Below are 23,664 nucleotides of genomic sequence, written 5' to 3'. Positions count from 1 at the left end.
ACGAAACTACATTCTGCACTCTTACATTGTACACACCTCTACTCTGCGCCACTCCAGTTCACATCACTCCACTGAACGCTACTCCACTATATGCTATTTCATTCCACACCCTTCTACAGTATGCCGCTACACTCTACTCTATTCCAGTGTATGCAATTCCACTCTACAACACTCCACTGTATGCTATTCAACTATATGCCACTACACTGTATGCTACTCCACTGTACGCCACTCCAGTGTATGACACTCAATTCTACGCTATCCGATTGGACGCCACTGCACTGTAGGCTATAACACTCTACCTCACGCCAATCTATGTCTCTCCAGTCTACACCACTCCATTATATGCTGTTCAATTAAATGCTACTCCACTATACAACCCTCTGCGCTAAGTCACTCCACTATATGCTATTACACTGTATGCAACTCCACTCTACCCCAGTCTACTTTAAGATATAATACTGTATGCAACCCCAATCTATGCCTCTTCAGTGTACGCCACTCCATGGTATGCCACGCCGCTATACGCTACTCCAGTATATGCTATTCCACTGTATGCCACTCCACTCTTCTACATTCCACTCTATGCTAATCCACTTTCGGTAATCCACTCTACACCACTCCAGTGTATGCCACTTCACTCGACCTCACTCCATTGTATGCTATTCAATTGGACACCACTTCACTGTACGCAACTCCACTGTATGCCGTTACAGTCTGCTCATTCCAGTGTACCTCATACCAGTCTACACCACTTCCCTGTATGCCACTACACTGTATGCTACTCCACTATATGCTAATCCAGTCAATGCCACTCTACTGTACACCACTCCACTCTACGCTCTCCACTGTATGCCACTCCACTATATGCTATTCCACTGCATGCCACTCCATTGTAAACCACTCCATTCTACGCTAGTCCATTGGTTGCAGCTCCACTCTACGTCACTCCGCTATATGCTATTTCACTCTACCCCACTCCTCCGTATGCCACTCCACTCTAAAGCTATTTTACTGTATGTGATTACACTCTATACCACTCCAATGTACGCTATTACACTGTATGCAAATTCCATCTTTGACCCTCTACTCTATGGTATTCCTCTCTACCTTGCTCAACTGTACACCACTCTACTTTGCGCTATTACACTCTAACCCACTCCAGTCTCCACCACTTCACTGTACACTACTCAACTGTACACTACTACACCATACCTGATTACACTTTACGCCACTCCACTGTACAATACTACACTAAACACAATTTCACTCTCCCCCACTTCGCTGTATGCTACTCCAGTCATCGCTATTCCACTTTATCCCACTCCAATGTACTCTCCTCCACTCTATATAACTCCACTCTACAAAACTCTAGTACACTCTATGTCACTCTACTAGACTCTAGTATACTGTATCCTGCACACACCACTGTCAAATTTGCACTCAACTCAATGCCCCTTCATCCTATTGTACAACACTACTCAAGTCTGTGACAATTTCCAACACTGTATGACACAGCACTCTACTCTACTGTATGAGACGCCACTCCAATTTGTAACAGTTTCCTTGACTCTACGTAATGCCATTTCAATGTATGCCACCACATTGTACGCTAATTCACTGTACCCTGCTCCACATTACAGCACTCCAATGTGCATCACTCCACTCTCTGCTGTTGCACTCTATGTCACTCCAGCCTTTTACACTCCATTGTACAGTATTCCACTGTATTCTACTCCACTTTAAGATAATTCACTCTACACAACAACAGTGGATGCCACTCACCTTTATGCCACTCCATTGTATGACACTCTCCTCCACTCTATATAACTTCACTCTATAAAAGTCTACTATACTTCATGACACTCAACAACATTCTACTCCACTCTATCCACATACACTCCCCTGTCCAACTCTATACTCCTCTCTATGCCTATGCACTCCAATGTACAACTTTCTAGTCCACTATACAACACTTTTCCATATGATGCAGCACTCCACTCTACTGTATGAGACCCCACTCCAATGTATTTACTATCTATGGTACACCAGTACACTCCAATGTATGACACTCAATGACATGCCACTTAACTGCTCTCTATAATACGCCACTCCACTATATGCCATGGCACTCCATTCTACAACACTCCACTGTACTCTACGACACTCTACATCACCCTACTCCACTCTATTCTATTTTGTTCCACTCTATGACAGTCAGCAACACCCTAAGCTGCTGTTTAACACACGTTCCACTGTACAACTAGCTACTCCACTACATGAGACACTATGTCACTACACTAAATAACACTATCTACACTGTACAATGCGATATTACACTCTACTCTACTCCAATCCAATCAACAATGCTCCACTCTGTGACAATAGTCTTTACAGCACTCCTCCACTGTACTGTACGACACTCCACATAACAACTCTCCACTTGCAACACTGGACTCTTCAATTTGAAACACATTTTTATTAAGAAAAAAACCCATTGAATTCAATAGAAAATAAAACAAAAGTTAAAGCTTAGTCATAGTTATGAAAACTGATCTTCCAATACAAACCCAGTTTAAACTACACAAACTTTAAACATTCTAAAGTTATATTTATAACTTTGATTGACAATTTATCCACCACCTTCAAATTATTATATGTAGTGGACTGTGTAACACAATTTTCAGCTTGCTAACCAGACAATACTAACTATAACTCGCCACTCTACCATGCACTGTGTTCTCACAAATAATGATACTCGACTGCATAACACTACACTGTATAAGACTCTCCACCACAGGATACTTGAACCGTATAACACTTTACTCCGCTGTAGGCTGCCTCACTCAGTTCTATTCAACTCCACTCTACAAAACGCCATTCTACGAAACTAAACTTTATGACGCTCTCCTTCAATGTAATGTACTGTACTCTCCTGTACTCTCCTTTACAACACTCTAACCATGACACACCACACTGCGATTTGAAACATATTTAATTAAAAATAAAAAGCATCAACATACAATAAAATAAAAAAAAGGTTAAGGATAATTATAATTTCAATTCATAATTTACGCACCACCTTCAAATTACTATAGGTTGCCCACCTCCAAACACAGTCTTGTAACCTCACTCGCCACACTACATTAACTATAACTCTTGCCTTTTCCATGCACTGTTTACACCTTTGCATACTAAATCACTTCTAGCATGTGAAATCATAGCATTCATAACAACACTTACACTTTCTGAAAAGAGATTATTTGTCACAAAGAATGCATGGTAGAATGGAGAGTTATATTGCTACTTATAACTAAGTTTTAACCTTTGTATTTTTCTGTGAGAAATATATATATATATCAGTATGTAAAGCCAGCTAGCCCATATTGAGTACCCTAACAGTAGTATTGAGGAAGGCTGATCCACCTCTTTTTCGGAACATTGACTTTCAACTATAAGTATCCTCAAAGTTTCATAGCTAATGACAAAACAAACGCAGTAGATTCATAGCTTTCATATAACTAGTCCTGTGGCATGATACTGAATTGTTTACAACTTTTTAATTTGCTTCCTCTAACAAATACATTCTATTCACCTTTAACTCCTGAAAGAGCTGTGAACCGTGCTCTTTCTCACAGCCCTACAGACCTAAAAATCATGAAGCAGAAAATCTGTCTTGAACTTGAAGCTGAAAAAATGCTATTTCCCTTCCATTCTCTTATTACACGTTGTGTACGCCCTCCCCCAATTATGGTGTCTCAAGTGGCGTGAGAAATCGCCAGTAAACCGACCAATAAATACATACAACTCACCTGGAAAGCGCTAATGTGTCAATGATGTTCATGTGTGAGCAACACAAATGGTGTTAATTATACCTGTGCTTCAACTGTGGTGCTTCGGCAGCTATAACAGCAGAGCAATATGCCCAACCAGATGTCACATCGGTTTAGAAAACTGAACTGAGGCTGAGTGTGACAGACCTGAAAGGTGGGCAGAGATGGCTTCCGGGGGTTGGAAGACGTGATGAGCCTGGCCTTTCTCTCCTTCCTCACAAAGTTCAGGTTCATCAGTAAAGCAAGATTAAGCTTGTTCTGGTGTGGCTTCCAGCAGGCTATTCGTTTTTCATAGCAGGCAATAAGAAAATACAACCTCTCTCAAAATACTTGACTTTAATCTTACGTCACTGTTAGCTCAAATCTCTCAAAGGTAAAAATGTGATCCTTTAGACCATCCAAATTGTTTCAAATTGTATTACAAAACAACAAAATTCAACACTACCGGTTATTCAATCTGTGATGGGGAATCAAGATAGAACTCAAAGTTGTCATCAGATTTTTTTTACCTGCAAAGTCAGACCTACCAACAGTCTGAAATGTGTGTGGCTTTTACTGCTGGTAAAGTTTTGGAAGAGGGCAAATGTTGTAAGCACCCACAAAAACATAGCTCTGTGGATTTCCACTAACAGTTGCAACGCCTTTCCAACACTTCTGTGCATGTGTAATAGTATGCATGGCTAAAACAACTGTAAGTGTTAATTCAAAATATTCGAAAGGGGCCATTTTTGCGGTCTCACTACAGAGAGAGGTCTGTCGCAGACAGCACTGCATAAGCTATACATAGAGTGGGACCTGGATTAGTCCTTTAATGATGAAGTTATGCCTTTATTGCCTATAATGTCTCCCTGGTCTTTAATTATGGCTTTCCTGCCTAGTCTTTTGTTTTTACATGTCCAGGAGCATTTGCTTTCTAAGTTTGTTTATGATTGGCTGAGTTGTATCCTTCTACAGATTACATCACCATTTTTTTATGTATTTGCTTTCACTTCTAATTTAGCACTCCATGAGTGTGCATTGCTCTGTTCCTCTCTCTCTAGTCATAGAGCATGCTTGTGCTCTTTTCCTCGTTTACCAACTCCCTCTCCTCTCTGTCGTCCCACCCCTATGACCTGCTCTTTCCTCCAGCTCTTTGTTTTTTTATTTTGTTTTAAGCATGAGTGTGCTTTCCCTCACTCCCAATCTCCTCTCCTCTCAACGTTCTCACCTCTCGGTCATGTTGTTTTTCTCTGTATCAGGAACTATGATCTGCTGGGGCTTGGTGTTAAGTTCTTTGTCCCTCTTTCACTTCTCTCTCCACCATGCTCTCCCCTCTCTGTCTTTTACTCCCCTCCTCTGCCCTTCTTGGATTTGCAGATGCTTTTAAAAGTGCCCAGCACAGGCAAATCCAAAGGTGATGCCTGGTCATTTTCAAAGTATAGAAAAGTTATTTTACTTTACTTTAAAGAAGGCTGTAACGTTGCATCAACAAGCAACCTGATGACCATCTTGAAAGTATAGAATTCACATTTCATACACTTTCAGATAGACCACATCATCATGTGATGTCACTTTGCATCATGTCACATGGCGGTGGTCCTGAATATAAGAAAACATTATTTTCTATACTTTCCATTTGATGACTGAATTGCATCATTACTAGTTGCATCATGCAACATGGTGGGAATCCTAAAGTATAACAAATAGACTTTCAAGACGGCCAATCACTACTATAGACTTTGCCAGCATAGGTGTATTTCCAGCGAATCTTGCAAGGCTGCAAGGCAAAGCAAATAGCGATGATCATCAAAGCATTTGCAAACGTTTGCCAATGCCTACTAATAAAGAAATGTAGGGTGGAAACTGATTTTCCATGTAAACACAAAAGAAAAATAGAAAATTAAAAGTTACCCTAACAATTTACTGGTGGATTTAGATAGGGCGCTAGAAAAATGTTTCTCTATCGTTAGCTTCTACATGACTGAAACAGGAAAAAATAGCCGTGAATGCCCAAAATGTGTATGTGAAAGTCCAGGCTTTAGATATGTATGACTCTTTTGGGTTACAATAGTGTGTCTCTGTCTGTTTAGTTTTGTTTCTTTTATCATGTTGCAACAAAACTTGGCAACCCTTCATCAAAATACTGCAATAGGTTTCATGAAAAATTAGGATCAAGGAACTAGAAATTACAATTTTAAATTAAAGTACAAGAGTTTCATATACAGAAGAGTAAAACATCGGAAAGATCCTGCATGGCATATTTTAAAACACCTTAGAAATAAGACTATCCAGCCCAAAAGCAAGCAAAAAAAGATGCATCAAGTAAATCTAACTTGAAAGACTTTGAAATAACAATGACTCGTACATAACTTATCAGCATAGGCGTAAATCACTAACTGACATGCTATTACAGTTGTTCTTGGTAATCGACCGTATTTTTCTCTAATCAACATCACACAGAGAAAAACTTGTGTCAACCCTGTTAGGATATAATGTCTGTCAACTTCAGTTTGCTTACAGTTCTCTAGAGTGAGTATATTATCTTTTTCATTAGTGAAAAAGTGATCATTTCATCAATTTTATGGTTTTGGAAATTCAGCATGGAATGAAAGTATGGTAACGTGGACCTCCAAAACAAGTAAAGAAATGTTGCCTGACAAGTCAAGTGCACTGTAATGTATGGGTAATGGGTATAAAAGACAATCTCGAATTGGTTCATCATCAATGTCCAATTTTGAAAGGAGAGCATGCGTTACTATTTTTTATAACTTTTCTTTTTTAACTCAGCCTGGCCCTCATTACAAGCTGATTTTTTTTCAAAACTTGAATTCTTTTTAATCCATACTGTGGCCAAAACAAGCAAAAAGGCAGATTATTAACCTATACCACTGACCAAACAAACCAATATTATGTCTGACCTTGACTCTGACGATGCCACTGCTAACTTCCCTAATCATGCTAATGAATCTTTTAAAAACTTCCTCCAAAGGGAAATGAGGTCTTGTATGCTGATAGATTTCTCAACAATGACTGCAGAAACCCTTATGGTAATCCATGTCAGCAAAGCTGTCCTCTTTTACATTTCACATACTTTACTTCATCTTGCTTTCCCCAAGACTCTTTGCTTTTTTTACAAGATCATGTGTTTCAGTAGTTTATCACGCAACATATGACTCTCGTATAGTGTATACTTTGAAATGGGTTGCCACCAGGCATCCGGGTGTGTTCAGGTAGTGAGTGGGTGCCTATGACATCAAACAATTGACAGCTTTCAAGTTGAGGTTGATGTAATTGTGAGTTCCTCACAGTACCTGTCTGTGGATCTCAGAGGTGTGCAGACTCCAAGCACACCCGTTTCTTTTATCTCTCTGCAAAGTGCACAGAGCAATAATCAAATATATGCCAATGGTAACTGTGGAAAAATATGAGATATGCAAATAGAGGATTTCAGAAGGTTGTGGGGAGAAGAGGAATAAGTGTGTTCCAAAGTGAGAGGCTGCAGAAGAAAGCTGTGTGAAGTGGAGAACCTGAGATAATTTGGAGGCCACTAACCTTTCCACATAATTTAGTAACGTTTAACTCACTGTCTCATATTTTCAGAAATTAAATATTTTCAATACAAATTAATCACAACAAAATCATTGCTCTTATTTATCAAATACATCTAACAAGCATTGGCAAGACCAAGATCTCTGCTTTGTTTTAGATAAATGTGCTTGTCCTTGTGTGTGACAGGCACACAGATATTGGTCAGTAGGCCTGTTGTGTGAAGTGCAACAGTTTAGTTCACATGGTTAAGCCATGCCTTTAAATATATGAGCCATGCTTCTTTGAAAATATTCCTAGTTATAGTTCTTTGGACATTCCCCTTTTAAAGATCCCTCAGCTTTTTCATTCCACTTACAGCACGGAGTATATTCACAGAGCATCCTCCATTACACCTGCCAAATATGCATCCACTCAACATGAACAGTGTTGATAAAAAGCTGATATGGGTTTTTGTCAATTGAAGTGTTCTTATACCTTGTATGTGTCTGTACATGTAATTCAATATATCAGAGCTAATTTGCAACTTTATCAAATTGATAACTAAATGAGAAGTAAATGTTCCAAACAAATTTTAAGAAACATAAAGAAAACACAAAAACACTTTTAAAATATCAACAAACAGACATCATCACTAGATGGTTTACCTCAGAACAGTAGTCAAACATTACCTCAAATATGTCCACTTCTATGAAGATTAGCCTTCAGTCTGACCCTCATGTCAGAATGTCCTCACTTTACTAAATTTGGAGGGTGCTATGTTTGTGTGCGGCTGCAGGGGGACTCCAGGCCCCAGATTGCCTAGCACCAGGAGGTGTTGGCAATCACTGCTGGAGGCTGCAAACCACGCTATAAAGCTCTGCCCATTTACCACCTTGCAGGATGCACGCGGGCTAAGCCCGGGCCAAAAGCAGGCCCATCTGTTCCTGTCCGTGGCTGAAGGAGGCTGGGTTGGGCCTTTCCCTTTTCATCTGGAGCCCTGAGATGTAAGTGTGCCTATTTGAGTGCAATCATTTCTGGATGTGTTAATAATGGGCAGAGAAGGATAACGACAAACTTTGGCCCAACGGAAGGCAATTTCATCACCACAAGCTCTGTTACAAGTTATTTAACAGGAACTATGTTAAGGATCAAACAAAGAGATTCTGGATGTAGAGGAAAGGCTGATGTACACACAGTGGGCGAGCCTAGAAGTTCTTGCCACAATAAAAGCACCTGAGCTAGGCAAGCCGGAAATTATGAATACTGCAGTGGAGACTGCACCAAATTTGAATCCATGTATATCAAATGCCTACAGTCCCCTATTGGTCAAGTTTCTCATTAAACAAGTCCCCTCCATCTAAAAAGAAAAGGGGACCTAATAAAGCTCCTAGATCACCTGAGATTGTCTCAATGGAAAGCTTTTCTCGCATTCAAGCCTTGAGTGAACAAATCAAAAGTGTAAAAGCAATGATGGAGCAGGTCTTAGAGGTGGCAACCCAAAAATTGGATTGCTTGTAAATTAAATTCAAAAAGGCACTGAAACTACTTAAGAATCAAATGTCCCTACTAGTTAGACAACCAATTGGGCAAGACAAGGAGATGTTAAGAATAATGTCAGGCCCAAACGTATAGCAAGTTGATTTTAACCAGGCTCCCCCCTCAAAAAAACCAGCTCAATCTGAGAGAGAGAATATAATTTCCACTTTAAACTATACCACCAATGAACAGCCAGGAAACCCCATTAACACTAGGGGGAGGTCTCTAAGCCAGGGATTGAATAGGAGGAACAATTTAAATATTCAGTACTCTAAGAACACATTACACCTTCCGCCAGAGGCTACACCATATGTCTTGATCCTAACTGGGTTCCCCGGCCTGAGATCCATGACAAAGGAATCCTGGGGGGATCTTAAAAATGAGGCAGTCCATTCAATAGCACAACGGTTACCTGATGCAAATACCTTATTCAATGAAATCTTGATGAGGAGAGTCGGGTGGAGTGGAAACTCCCCAAATACCGTGAAAGAGAATTGGATTGTACTGAATTTTAGAAACTCCTACATGGTTAGGAATACCCTTCAGTCACTCCAGAATATGTATCCTTCAAATGAGTGCCTTAAGAGCAACATAAAAGTAGTACCATTGGGATATTTTTATAGACCTAACTCTATGGCACAAATACCAAGACTATGGCCCCTTGTAGAAACAACGATTACACCGGCTCGGAGATTCTCTAGCCCTACTAACAACCGTTTTGCAGCTCTAGATGGTCTGGAGGAGATGGATTGACCTACATACCCTGACGGCACTGAGATTGTAGCAACAAAGGATGCAACCACAGTGACATTTTTAATAGCCCATAGCTCATCATTTCTGAATAAAAGACATACATACCCAGGAAAAGAGTTTCTTCCTTCCAATGATCAAGACCCATCTAAAGTAACGATTGTATCATGGAATATTGCTGTTCTGGCCAACAAAACAACCCCTGAGGACTGGGATAATTATGTTTAAAAAAAGTCCTGATTGTATGTATTAAAGAGACTTGGTTTACAAATCCAATATGCTTTGATGGGTTTGCATCTTACGGTATGGCAGCTACAAGTTCGACTAGGGGCAGAGCTAAAGGTGGCCTCTTTGTGTTAGTTTCTATTACAATTGCATCAAAAGTTAAAAAAACCTTTGCATTAGCGATCACAATCCGGTAATCTTAAAATTACCGATTAGTTCACATTCGATCTCCAACACAGGTATAATTGCTAATTTTATCCCGTCAGGGTTGAATGGAAATAAAAGGAAATGGGCCGCGATTGATCCCTCTAGTTTTATAAGCAACCTGGTAGCTACAAATATTGCGTCCTTTATGACAGGCTTGTCCTTAGAAAACAATCATGTAGAGACACTTTAAGCTCATATATGTGATCTATTTTACTGTTATAGTTTCAGCATGATTTATATCTAAATATACTTTTTAAAGTTATTTTTGTATGTAACAACTGATGCTTTGTCTTGCTATAAACCGAATAAAATGTTTGATGATGGTAAAAAAATGTGGTTTAGTTAAATTCAATACTGTCAAGAAAAAGTCTCCCCAAATCTTCACGTACATCTTATGATAAATTTCAGAGATGCATAAAATAACGAACAAATAATAGAGTCTACAAGGAAACCACTATCCCGAAATACCCCTATGCTTTGCCTGGTGGCAGTTTTTCTCTTCTTGCTGTCGCCCGAGTAGTGAAAAAATGTCTCCTTATGGCAAAGGTTTTTGGGATAGAGGTTTCCTCGTAGACTCAATTATTTGTTAGATATTTTATTCATTATGAAGTAAAGTTTAGCACGACTGTATGTAACTGCAGCTTATGGAAACATTTTCTGTCTGGAGAATGTGGTGTTCCTGAGGCAGGCTTTTCAAGCCGAAACGCCCAATGAAAGCACAACATGTTAGCCACAGTTCTCAATAAATAAGATGAATGATTATTTAATATTTATGAATATTTAATTATGTATAAAGCAATATAAACGTGATTTTGAAGTTGAATATAAACTAATTTGTGATTTTATAGAATACAATTAAGACCTATGTGGTTACAGAAAATCATTTTTTAACAACTTTCTGTATGTATGAGTTGTATGCAGTGTGTATGGTTGTGAATGAGAGCATATGCTATGTTATTTTATCAATTTTTATTTTGTTTTCATTGCAACCTGTGCCAAAAACAATGAAGATGTAGAGTCCAGTTAAAAATAATAACGTTTTTACAAAAGAAAGATAACATACTGCAAAATAGATTTGTGTACAGCATAATAAAGGATTGAAATAATTATCACAATCCTCTGTTTCGTACATGCTTTTGTGCATTTCTGAGAGATGTTTACAACAAAAATTTTATTGCAAGGTTAACGAGGGTGCTGGTTTCTATTGAGAATGTTTTCCTGCCCCAGTAACCTTATCGAACCAAGGAGTCCCGTGTTTCTTGAATACATTCCAGAGATTATACATTTCTGTTCCCTGCATCACTTAGCAAAAGGTTACAAGTGATATGAGGTAATAGTGAGATTTCCTCCACCCATTAATGGTAGTCTGCTCTCGCCCAATCCCCACCGCCAAAACATACATTGCTTGGGCACAATAATCTAGCTAACTGCCCAGCTGACCATGTGGTTGTCCACACATTTTACAATCTGGGCAACTGTGAAGAATAAACTGTTCTCAGCAGATTCAGTCGCTCCTTCCCCAGTGGGTTCCTAGAGATGATTATTAATTATTAAGAACAACACAGTCTGTGGTTCCTACCCTCAATTATTTTGCTGCTTCCACACCATTCTGCATCAACTTGCAGTCCTACTGTATGACCTTTCTCCAGAGTTAATAGTCTTTCAAATGTTACTTTAAACTGTGCACATAAGAATGTGGCAATCCCATGTTGATGACACACGCTGAGGCAAACATATTTCTGATGCAAACATATTTCTGATTTTGCTTATACCTTTTTTTACCTGTCGCCAATTATAATAAATTTGTAGCGATGGGATTTCGTTTCGTTATTGCAATAATTTGTTTTGACTTTATTCTTCCACATTGCAGAGTTACCAGTTAATAGTTTAGGTAGTTCTTTCTGCCACATCGGTAATAGCTTTTTGAGCAGATCGCTAATTTTCTAAATAATCTTGTTTTTAAATATATTAAAATATTTAGAGAGATATGCAGCAAAAATGTAAAAATGTACAAATCAAAGCGGAAAGACTTGCTGATGGGGTGTTCTATAAATGCATCCCCACACAGGGGTAATGCAAAATTGATGACAGGAGTCCTTTTTTGCAGCCCTGAAAACTGGACCTATTGAAGACGGCAGGGCACATTTTACACATTGCTTTGTTATTCTGATACTAATTTTCCTGCACAGTTTGACTTCCGTATAAACCTATGTTATTACAAACATTTTAGCCACAACTCCAATGAGAAAAACATGTAAACATATTATAATGCTTGTGATCTTCCAGCGGCAGGTGCAATCTCATATCAGGGTTCTGTAATTTCAAATATTTGTAAGTGCTCAATCCAGGTCAAAGTCCGCTATGTAAGCTACAAACGTAAAAATGCAATCGTGTCAATTAATTAAAAATAATAAAAATGGAAAACATATATGCAAAATATATTTACGTTCAACCAAATTCTGTGAAGAATTAGAATTTAGAACGTGTTGTTAAAAGGTCAGGACTGTTCTCGGTTACTCCGGTGGCAGGCTTGTAAAGTTTGCCACAGACTACCTCCTCCGTCCATGCTGAGATGCATCTCGTCATGATTGTGGTGCAATTAGGATGGATGGAGAGGCATAAAATATAGGGTATTCAGCAAAAGTAACGAAGTTTAGCCAATGAGAGAAACTGTTACAATCTTTTCAAGCCACTATATTCACATCACAAATAGCAAAGTCACACTTTTGTCCCAGTGTTAAAATACTTAGACTTATATGTTCACCACTCACTTTCTGACTTGGGCACTTGACAGAAAAAGTAATAGTTTGACTATGTTGAGTGCAGTAGTCAAAATGAAAATATTGAATTCCATTTTTCATAATCTTCTCATTGTAATATTATGGTTCTTTCAAAATGAAACATTAGATGACATCATGATGAAACTGAGGCAAGTTGGTCTCTGGGATGATGAAGCGTATCTATTAACTGCACTATGAGACAGTGTGGTACCCATCACGAGGCGCGAGAAGCTGTCATATTGATATAGTGCAGCTCACAGCCCATTAATGCCATGTGCAGATGCAACGTCCCCGATCAGAAATGACTGCAAACATATTCTCACTTGCTCGCTGTTGGGAACTCATTTGATATGCATAAAAAATAAGTTACCTTTCATTCAGCTGATGATACAGATGCCAGAGTCTTCTTCCCTTCAATGTGCTAAAAAAAAGTGAGAGAGAGAATCTCAAGTCAACCTTGGACAGTTAAAAGAATCACACACATTTGTCAATTTCACAAGTGTAATAAAGTTCCATGGATGAATGCTTTTCAGAGGCGTTCTGGAGAATTAATAACAGTTTTACAATTGTGTTGAACAGTCGGCTTCTTCTTTCAGAACAATCCTATGAAATTAAGAACATTTCCTTTGTGAAAATGTTACATTACCGATGGCAAATTAGTGTGATTTTCTCTGTCAATGCAGGGCTAGTTTTCTTTTCCTGGTGTTTTCCTCTAGAGGCAAAGCTACCAAAAGGGCAGCAGGTGCAGTAGAACCAGGGCCCATTGGTTTGGATGGCCTACTTATCCAAGTTTATTGTAGCACTGTAATATCCTTTACTAACCAAACAGGATTCAGGGTGGCCATTTTCCCTGCTTGCACTAGGACGAGCCGCGGGCCTTGCCGGTAAGAGTGTGGGGCAGGGCGGGGGGTTTCAACAGACGACGAGGGGACATTAGTTATTCATTTAAATTTCCGTTGTGATCCTCGGTCGAATCCCCCCAACCTGTCCCCACCACTCTTACCTGCATGGGCCGCGGCTGACTAGGACCCATGGAACAGTCGCTACACCACTGCTATCCTCATTCAAAATCCACCCCTAAGATATGTCCATGTAAATCTATGTGTTGGTGAGAGCTTTGAACTAATTCGAACTGTGTTTAATCCTTTGAGTCCTATGCATTGAAGAAATTAGAAAGAACCTTCGTTTTGAAGCCCGGTTATTCATTGCTCTGATATCAGAGCAGTACAACATGAGTTGTACTCTCTGCTCTGAGATCAAAATAAGGAATCAGGTGGTTGCCAGTCTGCCAGTCTGCCGATTTACCTGCGCCCCAGAGACCATGGAAGATGGTGGAAAGCGGCTTCACAGTCCACTCTCTCTCCCACTGCAAACTCAAGTGAGATGGAGGAATGCTAACCATTGCCTCACCTGTAAGGATGGGCTGCGCTAGGTCACATTGACAGGTAATTCTGGGCCATGCAGAAGAGCGGCTATTGCAGAACTGCTGGCAGTGTGACACACTCTCTTTGCTGGAGAGAAGAGAGGGGAGATAAGTGGGATGCACAGATGGTGGTTGGGGGGGATGACACGAAACAAACATTAGATTTTCTAGCACGAATGAAAAAGGGATATTTTGAAGGTGGTGGGGGAGTGTTGCTGATAGCCAATTAGTGTGCTTCTATTATCGATTGGGTGGAGAGGGTGTTTTCATGGTTGGTTTAGGATGGGAAAGGCACCTGGTGTAATGGGTGTATTTGGGAGAATGGAAGGCAGTAACAAAGGTGGATTGAGTCGTGGCAGGACACAAGCTATATTCTGTTTATTTGGAGAAGAGAAAGACACTGAGTGTGGTTGGCATGTCACTCCCCAAATAAATGCATTCTTGGCTTGGTAGTTGGGTCTGAGGGCCCTGGGTTGGGTCTCCTGGTTTCACTAAGGTTTAAAATTGATCACTTTTTAGATCTGGAACTTAAATATATAGTGACTAGTACACCGAAAAAGTAACAAATATGCAGCCTTAGAAGTACTCCTCAAATTGATGAAAATATACAAATTTTAGAATTCACAAATATTGGAAGCACTAGGTTTGGAAAGCTGCACCAGTCTCAGATTTCCAGGCATACTACTGGCAGTTAATCACCAAAAAGTTGATGGGATGGATGCTTGCCAATAGTCTAACCACAAGCAATCCCTCAGGGTAGCATATCAAACCATAATTGTTTGCCCATTGTGCCACTCTAGAGAAAAGGCCTGATAAAGACTTTGGCAGATGGATTAAAGGAAGACTGTGTGGTGGATGATTTTACGTTGGAACTGTTCGTTTGCTCTGCCCACTAAATTTAGAGATGCCCCCAGACATCTTTGCATTGGAAGGAACCACCATTATGGTGGTTCCTGTCAATGTAGGATATGTTTGACAGACATCTCCATCAAAGATGGCAGCTGGCCCTCAAACTCTGCCAAGATTTTTATTTTTCAAAAACAATCACCCAAACTGGGAGTACTAAAAAATAATAAGTGTTCACCCACACCATGGGAGCTTTATTCCATGGTGTGAGGGTTATTTTTTAGGTCTCGCCTGAGCCAGCACGCATGTGTTGCTCTGCGAGGCTTCTAGTAAGGACTTCCAACTCGTACCACACTCTTGTGCGTGTGCTTTTTTTTTGTTGCTGACCCGCTATTGGCCTTTACGTGGGTGTTTCTAAGAAAGACAGCACGCAATTGGCCAAAGGCGGGTGCATGTCCCACCTTCTCTCTCCCCTGGCCTCAGGAGCTCGGGAGCAAGCAGCGACCCCGCACTGTGCCTGCTGCATTCCTTAAATTCTTTGCGGTGCGAGCACAAGTGCACTACTCGCACCACTCCCAGGCTTGTTTTTCCTATGGGTCCTTCCCTTCAGCTCAGGTCATTATCAGAGGCCTGGCTCTTCAATACAATGGGCTGTTTGGACGGTTTGAACAGTGCCTGATAGTCCCAATCTGAGCAAGCAGGGAGGAGAGGCCAAGGGCAATCAAATGCAAGACTGTGAGAAAATGGGCGCCTGCATAGTTTACCTAAAGGACCGCCTCAAACACTGAGAAATTCCTTCTTTCCTGTCCCACTGATAATGGGTAACAGGGCACACAAAGAAGGCCATACTTTGGGTTGTGTATAGCGCAGTTACAGCGATAAGGCTGAAAGTGATAGTTTAGGTGTTTCTTGTAGCGCCGATCGGCTCCCCTGTGGCCGCTTCAGAGCGTTTTGAGACAGTGTAAGCATGTGAAAATTCAAGCAACGCATTTCTCGCGCAGTGAGAGAGAAAAGAGTGGAAATTCTCTCATCCTGGTGCCTCTCCAACCCTCATCCCCAAAATCAAGGTGGTGGCTCCGAAATCCCTGAAAAAGCTGGTGCTAAATGCAGTTTAGCCGAAGGTGGGGGGTGGTGCTTTGCTTCTCTCTGCAGACTTTTATGCCACCACTTACCCTCCCGGAGCATTCCGCAGCCGCAGACCTGTGCTTCTCGCCCCGGATGCAGAGTATGAGGAAGGAAGCTGACTATTCTCGCTTAGCTAAAATAACCCAACTTGCTGTCTGCCTTATTTCAGGATCTAGTTACACCTGTGTCCTTTGACCACCGAATAAACAAAATATTAAAGCACAAACGACCAGAAGAACCTAGATTGAATTAAAATCAAAGCTGTGAGAGTCTTGTGGTGTCAGACACAGTATGGCGTATTGCTCATGATATAATTAGTCTCTCGCTGCTGACATCTGCTCGCAATTGTAGCCTCATGTTCGGGGTGCATTTCCAAGAGCAACTATTGTTGATCCTCTTGTATGCAAGTGGCACTTATAAATGTATTATACGGTTAGATTTACACCCCTCCACCTGCCCTCCATCCTTTAGTGACCACCGCCTCCTTTTCCTCAGTGTCTGTCCCTCTAACCAACAAGCATTTGCAATGCAATAGGTCTTGCAATTGCGAGGTTTTGAGCCATTGCCGTTGTAAATGAAATGCTTTTTATTTATGTGTTAAAAAAAACTGCAATAATAAAAGTCATTTTTAGTTACAATACCAATAGGTCAAGGTTTATAAAAAGCAAGACCCATTGCATTGCAAATGCTTGTCTTTTTTACTGTCCCTCACGGCCATGAGATACAGTAATAACTGGATAGTAAAAAATAAAAAAGCCATCCAACTGTCCACTCTCAAATTTTACTCTGCTGGCGTAAAACGGGGAGGGGGAGGGGGGTCCACCTGACTCTAAATCGGGTAGTAGGGCCTCGAGTTTAGCAGGTAGGGTTCTCCATCACTGTTACAATGGAGTACCTGTCTGCCAAACTCTAAATCAGCCCCAGAGGCCCTCCTAATGCAAGTCATTACTGACCCTACTTCTCTTGAGATCAGTCCGACTTGAACCATGGTCTTTTTCAATTATTCACCCTGCGGCCCACAGTTGTTTTAGAAGGGAAGCTAGAGATTTACACCAACCAAATCTCACTGGTTAAGCTACACCTCTGCTCATCTGATATTCATAGAAAGCAAGAGAGGGAAAACACACAAATGGGGAAAAAGGAGGAAAGGGAAAGAGGAAAAACTGGCACAAAAGGAAAGCAGGGACCAGCAAGAGTAAGATAAAGGGCAGACAGTGTCTGCAAGCGGATTAAGGATGCATTTCGACATTTAATTTCACCGGCGCAGCCTTCTAAGCAGAGCTTTAGGCACCGGTCCTGATTCTTTTACATATAAAGTTCTGCAAGTCTATGTAGAACTACTTGTGTTGGAAATCCAGACATCATTTCCTATAAAAACAACTGCTTCGTAGAAACACTTCTTTACACACAATCACACAATTGGGATGCATTTAACTCTGCAAATCAACACATATCACTTATTAAATCAGAAGTAATCGAAACGTTAGCAAGACTTGGCGTTTCAGAAGCAATGGCAGTTACAATAAAGCATATTTGACAATGAAACACATAACCGAAACCACTTGCATCAACTACTGACAAAGAATGGTAATTAGAGGTTTCTCTGACAGAGTAGGAGGGTTCATTAAAGACATGTATATGAATATTTAAGAAGCAAGTTTCACACCCATTAAAAATTGTATGCAATGTAATTCACATGACCCTGCGGTAGGTGGCACTAAATCCATCATATATTTGAAAACTAACATCCTTTAAAATGTTCCTCCTCCTTACAAGTCACTGTTCTAGGGGCTTTAACACATACCGATACAGGGAAAACTCCTTTACCCATGCAGTGCTATGCTTTCCAGATACAAAACATATCAAACGATAACCCAATTAAATTGGAAATGGAGATAATATAACACTATATTTTTCCACTCCTAATTCCATAGTAAAATATGTTAACAGAACAATAACAATCTGCCATTTATCTGAGACAGGTACCACACGTAATTTGTCACATAATTGTGCAAAAATCATGGCATCGGTCAATGCTCGTGTATCAAGAGAGAGAGAGAGGACCAGAAAGCTAGTCCATATCCCCGGGGTTATATAGAGTTAATCAAAAAGAGACTAGCTTAGGTAAAGGGGTTAACAAAATTTAATTTTTAAATTTAAATGACTCAGGTATGTTTCGTCAGGGGGTAGTGGCACCTGGTGAGTGTGCTCATGAAGCCTTCACCCACCAACCTAGTTGGTGGCATGCTTCATCATCGGGCCCACCCAGTGACACCTAGCGTGTCCCGGGTGTGCGTCGACGCCTGATTACAGCGGAGCAGGTATGTCGCTGAGTGTGCGGTGAAGAGTGTTATGAATGTGAGTTTAAAACGGCTTGGCGGGGGTCCCAGTACCCGAAGGTGAATTAAACTTTAATACCTGGGCCACCGTCAGCGGTTAAAAATAAGGCTGTTGGATGTTAGAGGTGAGTTACGACCTCCCACATCCTTAGATGAGTCAACATGTTTCAGCCAGTGCCTTATGAATATGCTGGCTTTCTTCAGGACAGATTAAAAAATAGTTAAATAAGTGTGTGTAATTAAACTAGTGGGTGTGTGATTCAGACTATGTGTCTACACACCCTAAAGTGTTTATCTATGTGTGAGAGGGGGATTCCCTTCTCAAAACACCTGTACATGTGACATGTAAAGACAAGGAAAAAACATACAAGGGGAAAAGAGAGTCACTTAAAAAGTATTGCATTATATACTTTTGACAGCCGACTTTATAGCGATGAGGGTGCAGGCTATAAGCGGCTACAGTGTAATGGTATTGGTGGTACCATTATGGTGAGGTTCGCACTTGAATTTCGGGGGTGGGATGGCTAAAACACGGTATTCACAGCATTAGTGCAAGAGTGATAAAAAAGGAAAGAAAGCTCAGGAATTCTTTCTTACGCTAGTTGATCGGGTTGAGGTTCTCAATGTCATTGTATACAGCTTGTTCAAACGTTGTGATTTCGGGAGGGATGGTGGAGGGCGGTGGGACAAACATTGATTTGGTCCTGAGACCCGTGATGTTGGGGTTCTCGTGGGGTTGGTCACTTTCTGGGGTTGGTTTTTCAAAAAAAGATTTCAATTTGAGTTTTCTGAAAAATTGCGCCAATTCAACATGTAGTTTGAATTTGTCGAGTCTGGTGGTTGGCACGAATGACAGTCCTTTTTCCAGGACTGACTGTTCTTTGTGAGACAATGGGGTACTGGATAGGTTAAATACCAGTGATGGCTGGACGGTAGGGTTCAGTGTTTGCTCGGTCCTGGCGTTGCTTCTTTCGCCTTCTGGCGTGTGTTCGAGCTCACTGGGTTCTCCTCTTCGGCTCAGTGGACCTGCGTGTGTTGTTGGATTGGTCTTCGGCGGCCCCCGAGCTCTCCGGCCCTGTCCTAAAAAAGGAATGTGTGGGCCCTGGTTGCCTGCGAATAATGGCATTGGTCCCGGGGGATACATTGGTGGGAAACCATAGTAGGGATTCTGCATGTGACCAAGGTTTGGTGGGAAGCCGTAGAAATGGCCTTGTTGTCCTCCTTGCCAAGTGTTAGGCCAACGTTGTCCTCTTCGTCCTCTTCCTCCTCCTCCTCGTTTTTGTGATCCGCTGCTCGAGTCGCTGGAAATGGAGCTATCATCACCTGAAGAGTTGGACATATTGGTGTCCTTGGTTTGTGGTGTCTAGTCCTCTTCTGAATACGGGTACACTTTTGCATAGCTGAATTTCTTGAGATCTTTATCAAATTTTTTGATTTTTGCTTGAGTCAGGTATTCCTTGTACTCATTTATTTCTCTATTTTGGTCATCTAGCTTCTTTTTGAATGCAGTGATGGTGGCTTTGAAATGGCTCTCTGTGGCTTGGATTTCGATCATGATAGCATCCGATAATCGCTTAGCTGTTTTAATAATGAGTATCATCCAGTCCCTGGTGCAGTGCCAGGCGATCTGGGCCCAGTCCTTCCTGAAGGTAGGATCATCAAGGAAGATCCTGGGTGCGTTGGTTACGAGAAGGCACCTTGGAGCCGTGTTGGTTCTGAGGTATTGGGCCAAGATAGTCCCATGAAGGATGGTTCGTATTCTGTTGCGCTTTTTCTCGGTTAGGGTCTCCCAATCGGTGGTCTGTGCGATGGTGTTAGCGATGTCGAAGTCCGCTTGGAATGACGGGTCAGACAGTATGTCTGCCATGTCACTCTCAGTAAAGGTCAAGCCATGGTTTTCGCGCGTTTGCACAACACGCGCGCACTTCCACAACGCGCAGGTGCGGACATGACACTACCGTCAGCACATGCGCATTGCGAGCATTAGGCACTGCGCATGCGCGAACGCTCGCCACCGCTCCCTACGCACCTGGGCAAGCATCATGACTCGGCAGTTCGAGTCTATCTACCATTTCCCCTACAATACAGGTGCGAACAATTACTCAATCAACCGCAGTATAAAAACCCAACAACAATGGCCATAACTTACCGGTTCTGCGAAGGAGGAACTACAGGTCCAAAGCAGGCTCTGGCCAGAAAAGCTGTGAGTATGATGAACTACCAACTCTACCACGGGTAAGCGCTACCTTTCTCTCCTACAGGTCTCCTAATCCAAGTGGCCAAAACCTTTCCTCCCCCACAGGGTCAACCCCTTGCCACTTCACAACCTTGAGGCAAAAACTCCTTAAAAACTAGCGTAAGAAAGAATTCCTGAGCTTTCTTTCCTTTTTTACCACTCTTGCACTAATGCTGTGAATACCGTGTTTTAGCCACCCCACCCCCGAAATTCAAGTGCGAACCTCACCATAATGGTACCACCAATACCATTACACTGTAGCCGCTTATAGCCTGCACCCTCATCGCTATAAAGTCGGCTGTCAAAAGTATATAATGCAATACTTTTTAAGTAACTCTCTTTTCCCCTTGTATGTTTTGTCCTTGTCTTTACATGTTACATGTACAGGTGTTTTGAGAAGGGAATCCCCCTCTCACACATAGATAAACACCTTAGGGCGTGTAGACACATAGTCTGAATCACACACCCACTAGTTTAATTACACACACTTATTGAACTATTTTTTAATCCGTCCTGAAGAAAGCCAGCATATTCATAAGGCACTGGCTGAAACATGTTGACTCATCTAAGGATGTGGGAGGTCGTAACTCGCCTCTAACATCCAGCAGCCTTATTTTTAACCGCTGACGGTGGCCCAGGTATTAAAGTGTAATTCACCTTCGGGTACTGAGACCCCCGCCAAGCCGTTTTAAACTCACATTCATAACACTCTTCACCGCACACTCAGCGACATACCTGCTCCGCTGTAATCAGGCGTCGAAGCACACCCGGGACACGCTAGGTGTCACTGGGTGGGCCCGATGATGAAGCATGCCACCAACTAGGTTGGTGGGTGAGGGCTTCATGAGCACACTCACCAGGTGCCACTACCCCCTGACGAAATATACCTGAGTCATTTAAATTTAAAAATTAAATTTTGTTAACCCCTTTACCTAAGCTAGTCTCTTTTTGATTAACTCTATCGGTCAATGCTCACCACTACTCTTTGGGGGCATTAGTTCTTATTCCAAAGACACAGTGACTAATTTGAACCAGTGGTTTCTGAAGCTCCGCTCCAGTACTTAACTGTCACACCCGCACTTATGACAGTCTGCCACATGGGGGTGCTGTTTGTCTACTTTAGAGATGAGCACAAAAGTTGTTTATTAAGTGAACAGATATTAAAAATTACCAATACCTGCTGCTCACTGTTGGTAAAACAAAGTGGATCCATCTTGAAATGTTACAGAAGCCAAAATGTCCCCCCTCACCAATCATCTCATATCTTTATAGTCAATTTACAACTATTTAAAAATATTCAGCTTTCAGGAAGTTGCCAGTACTTGAAAATAATGTGTTTTATGTACTGGAAAAAAATATGTTCCTTTCTTCCAAGCATAATATTCTCTCAACTGCATTTCTATACATGCCTTTCCCCTTAAACAATAGAGGTGGTTAATACGAAGCATGTTAAAGGAAATCTCTAAAACATAAAACATTGCTCCATTTCACAAAAATTAGGTTAATGTTTGCAGTGATCATCTACATTTTTCTACAGTACAGTCGCTTGAATTATTGCCAGGACTTCATGGATATCGCACTACTTCACTTCACTAATGTATTACATACAGACGTATTAAAGCAACTTGAAGGAAAGTCTCAAGAAAGGTATTTTTAGCTCAAGCTAAGCAACAATAGTTCTAAGCAATTCGATTAATTTCTCCCATTCGAGGGATCGATAAAAGAATAGACACTTCCCTGAGCTTTATCTCTATGAACAGGTGTGAGCGGCTTAATCAGTACATCTAAAATGGCCTCCGAGTTTCCAAAGTGGCTAAAGAAGCTGGTCTGAGTGTGGTCTAGCTGCTGGTAGGACCATTATCTGAGAACTGTAAATAGAATACTGACTCCGATTCACAGGCCAGTATGGTGTGCAGACAACCCCTTAATACCCTCATGCCCTTAAATGTCTAATCAGTTTAAGAGTAGCAAAGCCCACCACAAAACCCCACTATCGGTCACCAGCAGCTTCGATCACTCTGTGATGATTCATGAACTGTGCCTGAAACTGAGAGCAATGGGTCAGATATGTTTGCTTTAACGCTGATTCAGTTTCTGTGCGAGATTTCATATATTATTTGTATTTTACAATATCAGTATTGTCAGATTAAACGTAATAAAAAAAAGACTTAAGGTGCTGGTTCTATCTCACAAATTCTATGCCCAAATTCTCTGTTCACTCTTGGACAGATGGCAGGCACATCTACATCAAAGTTGTATACCGAAGGCCGGTTTAGTATCACATGTAAAGCTGTTACAGCGGGTGTTCAGGTGGAGGAAAAGGGTACACACCTTAAGACTGAACACAGGTTCGTGATTGCACTATGTTCAAGCATTCATCCCATCGCATTTTTGGTGTTTAAATGCCAGTAGTATGCTTGGAAATCTGAGACTGGTGCAGCTTTCCAAACCTAGTACTGCCAATATTTGTGAATTCTAAAAAGTAGTACATTTGCATCCATTCGAGGAGTACTTGAGCTATGTGTGTCATGCAGTGCTATACTGCGTTATGTTTGAGTGTGTTATGTGGCATCAGGATGTGCCATGCAGTGTAAGTTAGGGTGTGTTAAATTGTGTCATGCTGTGCTATTTTTTATGTTATGATGTATTGGGTTATGTTGGGACATGCTGCGATATGCTGCATTAGGTAGAGTATGCTGTATTACAGTGAGTCATGCTGTGCTCTGTGATTTTAGGGTTTGGTATTTTGTATGTTGAGCAATGCAGTGTTATGTTATGATGTGTGCTTTGTTATGTTGCATTGTGCAGTGCTATCCTGTGATATGTTCCAGTGTGTTGTTTTATGTTCGGTCACACT

At 41.2% G+C, this 23,664-nt stretch overlaps 1 protein-coding gene across 3 annotated transcripts in view; it reads right to left on the bottom strand.

Annotated features, from left to right (window-relative positions):
* RALYL (RALY RNA binding protein like) overlaps positions 1 to 23,664 on the bottom strand; it is a 1,731,499-nt gene that overhangs the window by 1,354,380 nt on the left and 353,455 nt on the right. For all 3 annotated transcript variants that reach the window (XM_086965943.1, XM_086965944.1, XM_086965945.1), the window contains exon 2: positions 13,209 to 13,259. In XM_086965943.1, coding sequence (XP_086822069.1) covers positions 13,209 to 13,215 — 7 coding nt within the window. In that variant the 5' untranslated portion in view covers positions 13,216 to 13,259. The remainder of the gene's footprint in view (positions 1 to 13,208; positions 13,260 to 23,664) is intronic.

The sequence above is a fragment of the Lissotriton vulgaris genome, chromosome 4_1 (assembly GCF_964263255.1).
Source record: "Lissotriton vulgaris chromosome 4_1, aLisVul1.2, whole genome shotgun sequence".
NCBI lineage: Eukaryota > Metazoa > Chordata > Amphibia > Caudata > Salamandridae > Lissotriton > Lissotriton vulgaris.
Note: the sequence above shows the minus strand (reverse complement) of the source record. Positions and strands in the feature narration are given on the sequence as shown.